The sequence below is a fragment of the Accipiter gentilis genome, chromosome 19, assembly GCF_929443795.1.
Source record: "Accipiter gentilis chromosome 19, bAccGen1.1, whole genome shotgun sequence".
NCBI lineage: Eukaryota > Metazoa > Chordata > Aves > Accipitriformes > Accipitridae > Astur > Astur gentilis.
The window spans coordinates 21,959,948-21,966,474 of record NC_064898.1 but is presented as its reverse complement, the minus strand read 5'-3'; the positions used below and the strand labels follow the sequence as shown (position 1 = coordinate 21,966,474).

The following is a 6,527-nucleotide window of genomic DNA, read 5'->3' as shown; positions in this document are numbered from 1 at the left end:
GCGCGCGGCACCACGTGACGTTCCCCCCCCCCCCCCCCCCGCAGCTCGCCGCCTTGTTGCACCGCGGAGCTTCCCGCGGGGAGCGTGTCACGTGGGCGGGGCGCCGGGGGTCACGTGATGCGGGGCGGCCCGGCTGGATCCGAGGAGGAGCTCCGCCGCCGCCATTTTCCTTGCGGCGCCCAGTGTGTGTCCCCCTGTCCCCGGCCGAGCGGAAGGCGCGCAGGGGGGAGGGGACGGCGGCTGGGGGAGGGGGGGCGGGAGGAGGAGGAGGAGGAGGAGGGGTCCCTGCTCGGGTGACAGGTCCGTCCCTGAGGGCGGAGCGGGGGCCGCCTGCGGCACGGCGGGGTGAGGAGTCCGTGCAGCTCCGTCCCCCGGCTAGTCCTCCCGTCCCGGCCCCTGAGGAAGGAGCGGAGCCGCTCTCGGTTCCAGCGCCGCCAGCAACCCGCCATGTCCGGCCAAAGCCTCACCGACCGCATCACGGCGGCGCAGCACAGCGTGACCGGCTCGGCGGTCTCGAAAACCGTCTGCAAGGCCACGACCCACGAGGTCATGGGCCCCAAGAAAAAACACCTGGACTGTGAGTACCGGGGAGGGATGGCGGACGGAGGGCTCTCCCCGCACGTCCCGCCGGGCTCCCCCCCTCTCCCGGGGTCCTGTGGAGCGGGGTGCCCGCTGTGGGGGCTGCTTGCTTTCCCACCGGCCTCGCAGGGACGTGAAGCCTCGTCAGGCGGAGGAGCTCTGTGTGTTTCAGCATAGGACGTCCTCATGGAGGGGGTGGGGGGGGGCGTAGGATCGGGGACGTGGCGATGGAGAGCTTGGGAGAGGCTGTTCGGTGTATCTGCTCTCCAGAAGGGGCCTTACTAGCTCTTCCATATGCACAGGGCCCTGGAGGGTGCGAGCTCCTGAAGGACAGGACTTGCCCCATACCTCTTCTTTGGAGGGAGAGAGGACCACGAAGGCCAAGCAGAGGAGTGGGCTGTAATTTCCTTACTAATTGATTTCATTTGTGTTCTGCTACGGCAGCACTCCCCCGTTCTGTAGAGGAGGTGCAGGAGTTTTAAGAAGGAATAGCTGGTCAATTACCTTAATTCTTTCCCAAATAGTCTACTAGAAAAAAAAAATAATTGCTTCTCCGTCATTCTGGTGACTCTTCCACGTAGAATAATGTGTGAAATGAGTTCTTGAGGGGCTAATCTCTCTCAGTAAGGGTGTTGTTCCTAATCTTACCTTTTTAGTATGTCTCCTTCACTTGGGAAGATGGGCCTAAGAGCCCAGACTTCTTCAGACCTTCAGTACCTGAGCTTAACATCCCATACAGAGTCTGGCCTTTTTTCAGCTTCTATTAAAAATAGATCCAAGGTGGGAAGGCTTAAAAGGTTTTCTATCAACTCAGTTCCATCCAGGTGATTATGAAGAGAATGATGAGCACCGAAGTTCCTATTAGTGTGTCTCCCACTAAGCTGTAAGGTCACAAGACTGAGGATGTTCTTGGCTTGAACACCTGATTATCTTGCATCTATTTATTCTAGGCCTTTTAAAGACCCTTCTCTCCACAGACCCCCACCCCCTTCCACTTCCCCCAATATGTGATGAAAGACACTGGAGAGAGTTGCATGGCTATGCCTTCTGTATGTGTGCTTTCTCCTTTCCTCCCACCCACATCTGTGAGGAGAAGGTTGGGTCTTCATGTGTCTTGAATTTGCGCCTTCTGAGTCGCTTTATGTCCAAATGAGAAGACCAGGTGATAGTACTAGGATTAATTGTACTGTAGTTATTTCTTCTTTCCACCAAAACATGTCTGAATTAAAGGTTTAATAAATTCTTGTTCTGTGAGTACCCGAGAGGGATGTGATCAATTTTTTAGGGTAGCCTCAGAACAGCTGCCTCGGTTTCTTTCTGGTATTGTCTCATCCATTTCATCTTTTGCCTGAAGACTGAGTAGTAACTGAGTGGCTTTGTTATTTTTGGTCAGCCCAGGGTGTCAGAAGGCTGAGGAAATCTTTGGGCTTTAAGTAACTGAGTCTCAGGTAGAGAAAACACCTTGTCATATGGCTTATGTCTGAAGTCGTGATGTTACTGGATTTCACAGAACAGAAGGGACACTTTCTGGAAAAAAAACCCCAAATTTGTCAGGTTTATCCTGAAACAGTGCTAAAAGTACAGTTTCAGTTAGTAGCTGAATTATTTAATGGTATAAGCTTTATGAAAAAGAACATCAAAGTGACCAGACAATTGCTGTTCAGACTGGCGTGTATACAAGGGTGGTGTCCCTAGCATGGTTGCTAGGGGACATCCTGATGGAGACCTATAGGATGCTGCTGTAGGAGGGTGCTTGAACTTCCTTAGAAAGCTATCTGGTAATTGCTGGATGAGGAGACCATTTCTGTATTTCCCTTGTCTACTCTAGTCTGTCAAAAGTCCCAGTTCCTGCCTCTTTCTCAGATAATTCTTTTATCAGAGCAAAGCGAACTTGGTTTTTTAATTAGTTTTACTACTAGTGCCTTTTTTTTTTTTTGGTGATTAAAATAGATCATGGGTAGATAAGTTTTGTATGCTGCCTGTAATATGTTTGTTAGGAGTCTGTGTTCCTGGCATCAGGAAATGACACACAGTTTCATATTTTGAAAATTTTCTTTGTTCATACCATTTATAGTTGTATGTTTAAAAATGAATGCTTTTTGCACAAGCTGCGACTCGAGCCCCACCTCTGAGTTACTTGCACATCTATTGCCTTTTCCAACAAACAGTTTAACGACCAGGTAGGTCCTGTGAACTGACATCTCGCTGTAAATGACAATTAATATACCAGTCTTCTTAGGTGGCATGCTTCTTAAATATTTTTCTAATAAGTCTTTATTGTGATAATGACAGTTAAAACTTACTTTGTTAAAGGTAGTGTCCTGGACGAGTTGATAAGCTGAGTTTTTAAATACTGTCCTGGAATAAAGTCTTGAGTTTTGTCGCATTTTCTGTGACCATGACATACATTCTTGTTAATGTGGTATTTGTATCGCTTGTACAGATCTCAGTATCTCTGACTGTACTGTTTCTGAAATTCTTTCTTTATTAAGCTTGAGCCATCATGAACACATTTAAGTAGCTCAGTCTCACGTTAACTCATACAAATGGGGGAAAATCCAATATAAGTATCCATGCACATGATTATTCCTACCCTTCTTTATCTTGTTCTTGACTGTCTATGGAGTTCCAAAACTGAAGTGCTTCCCTTCCTAGGCTTGTATATTCCCTCTGTGACTGTTACCTTAATAATCGAAGAATGTAAAAAGGCATTCTTAACCCATAATGATAAAAATATAATCTACTCCAAAGAATGTTCTTTCTCTCCTGTTACAAAGCTTAGTTGCATGTTTGGTTTGAGGGAGAAAGAATTACAGTTCTAATTTACAAGTGGGCATGGCTTGTGATAGGTAGCAACAATCATCTTAGTCATATACTTGCACTGAGGATGTGTTTTTTCTCCTGTTTTGGAGGTCCAGTCTTACAGCTGGGATAAGGATTCTCTGTTTTGTAATCTAGGTGCTGCTTTTGTAACGATGGATTACTTGTTTTACAGTAATCAGGCAGGTTTAATAGTCTTGAAACCCTCAAAGCATAGTTCGTGAAATTTCTTTTACAGAAAACCTAGTTTCACTAGGACTTTGTCCTAGTTTTCACACCTCTCTGAGCAGTGATAGCTCAAAACGGGTTTGTGGGTTTAATTTGTACGCTGAGATTTATACAACCTGTTCTTTAGTGTTTAGCTTTTGGTTGCTGTGTTCAGTACTGTATAGTGATGCTGAGACCAAGTACTTTAGGTTGTTTGGATGTAAAGGTGTTGGAACACTTGTTGCCAGGTTTCGCTCTTTTTTTTTTTTTTTTTTTACATGATTCTAACACAGGGCGGGGGGAGTGTGTGTGCTTGCATATGTGTGTATGGTGGATAATTCATATTGGGAAAACCAGAAGATACATAGTTAATGCCAAGTAGGAAGTTCACTAGGTCGCTGCAGTGAAACTGCTGTAGCAGTGATATCAGTAGCGTAAAAAAGTTTGTGTACATATGCATGTTGTGGAGTGTAGTTAAAACAGCTTTGATGTGAAACACATTTAGGGTTGGGTTCTTGAATGAATATGGCATAGTAACCCTATCTGCTTGTAGCTAATGGAGTAGCGCTCTTTAAAGGAGAATGTGGATGGATGGCTTGGAAGGAAGTTGCAATGCTGTAATTATCCATTCTTAACAGGAAATCTCTCTATAGTTATGCCAGAGTGTAACTTCCTTGACTACTTGTTGTGAAGAAAAATCTGTATTTTCAAGGAAGACACTAAACCAGCACCCTGCCCTGTGTTGTGTAGTTGTTTGTGAGAAGCTATGTAAGTGAAAGTAAACTTAATTGAGCTTGTTGGGAACTTATTTCCCATGTCCCTAGTGTCAGTTGTTTTGGTTTTGTCTAGAGGCTACTACCAGTACAAATAAAAGTCCGGCCAAAGACTTGCTTTATGTCTGTGCTGGGAACAGCTATTTCCAAATGAGACGGTTTGCAGAGGGTATCTTGCAGAACTGGGGGACAAGGATCATTGCTGTTCCTTGTATCTCAGAAGAGATTTGTAGTAAAGTGTTTTAAGTGCTTGCTTGCCTTTACATACTGAAGTGTAAGTGGGTTGTTTCAGTGATGTGTGGTGAGTTAACTCCTGGTGTCTGTAGACACCACTGTGTTCTCCAGTAGAAATAGATTATTCATGTTCCTTTTATGGTATTGCAGGACTTCACCAAATTCATATTTTCTTTCTGGTTTTGGCAGGATTACCTGAAGTTTCTTGTGGCTTTGCTTCCCATTTTATAGTTGACTTACATTTCTGGAGGCAATCCATTGTTATTTTTGCTTAGAACTGTTCTGTGTAACTGTAATTGTTCAAATACAGATAATTGCATTATTACAACTTTCTTTTGAAGCATTCTTTTTTCTCTCCGAGTTCTTCCACAATTGCTTTATCATTTCTTCCTTAGCCAACTTTTCCTAACTTTTTAACTGGAATTCCTTTGGAATATTTGTTTGTGCCTTTTAGTAGAGTACGAGAACTATCATACTCCTCTGGACTGCCAGAGGGCCAATTTTCTACCACAGCTGCTCATTTGCAGAAAGAATAGCCATTTAGTTCTGCAGCTGTTGTTTTATTTTACTTAGCCTGAAGCAGTATTCTACTTTGGATGAAGTAAGAGGCAGGAACTAAGGAGGAGAAGCTGTAGGACACCTGCAATCAGCTTACTGTGTGTCTTCGTACTGCCATTGTTTCCCATCAGCTGTGGTTATTCAGGTGTCATGTAACTTTGGGCTATAGCTCTAGTCATGACTTTTTAATTTTATTTTTTTTTTTTTTAATGGTGCAACCATCTCTTATATCTTTAAAAAGTGATGCTTGGAAGAGGCATTCTTTTGCAGTTCAGCCTGTGACCTAATGATCTATTTCAGTCTTCAGTTCCTAATCCTAAAATCAGTTTTTGATCTGTAGATGTGAAAGTTTTAAGCTGTTCCTAGTGACCTGGCTCACAAGGTAATACTAGTTTGCATAATAGTACAAAATATGTGGCTTATCCGACATGAAATTTAAAGCTTCCCTTTTTTGCTTTGTGTATGTTGCCTTATGTAAAGTCCATGATCTGTGAACTACTGATGATGGTAGAACACTGGGAAAGTTCACTTATAAAATGTTACGGACATCTTGCTCTCCCTGGAAAATACAACACATTTTCTGAAGCAGAGATAACCTTTTGTATTTGAAAGCTTAGTTTTTTTAACAGCCTTCTTAAATTTAAGTCTCTCAGTATCTTTAAAATCTTTTCACTCATTAATTCTCAAACATCAATTACTACTTTAAAAATATCCCACTGGTCTACTACCAGTCAGGTATGCACCCTCTTATTTTCTGTAAAACGTGCAGAAGCTGTTCCTCAAGCATGTTAGAAGAAATCAGGTAAGTATTGTAAATGACTTGTTTATAAAATCTTGAGGTCTTGTAGTGGGACAATTATTAAACACTTCCAAATAGTTCATAACACAAGTCTAAAGCAATAATCTTGAGTATGTGTTCTTAGTTCTGGGTATCTTAGCAAACTCTTCTACTGAAGCAATAAAAACTTTGGTTTGTGTCAAACAACTGGGTTTTTTGTCCATCAGTATGTGAGTTTAACCATTTCGATTTCCTGCTGGTTGAAGTCTTAATGCTAGAAGTATTTGTAATTTGGAGCTGAATGTTATCTTGCAGAAGCTTAGGTAGGAGAGAGATTTTATTACTGATTATGTCTGCACTGGATTAGAAGTAAACAAGAAATAACTGGCCAAAAAGCTGCAATCAAGCTGGAAAGGAAAGAAGCTGATGTTGATACAAAATTGTTGGGTTTGATATTTTCTTGCTCTTCTAGCAGTTTTCTCCATTGTGAAATGTGATTGTGAGCAGGCAGGATACGAATTTTTATTAACTATGTATCCTTCTAAACTCAAAGGAGGTAGAAACACTGTTGTACTTTG

General features: G+C 43.0%; 1 protein-coding gene across 9 annotated transcripts in view; it reads left to right on the top strand.

Annotated features, from left to right (window-relative positions):
* The first annotated feature begins 230 nt into the window (after positions 1–230).
* Positions 231–6,527, top strand: part of PICALM (phosphatidylinositol binding clathrin assembly protein) — a 69,384-nt gene continuing 63,087 nt past the window's right edge. For 3 of the 9 annotated variants that reach the window (XM_049822860.1, XM_049822858.1, XM_049822857.1), the window contains exon 1: positions 231–577. In XM_049822860.1, coding sequence (XP_049678817.1) covers positions 448–577 — 130 coding nt within the window. In that variant the 5' untranslated portion in view covers positions 231–447. The remainder of the gene's footprint in view (positions 578–6,527) is intronic. The other 6 variants (XM_049822862.1, XM_049822861.1, XM_049822859.1 and 3 more) reach the window with 3 other exon arrangements.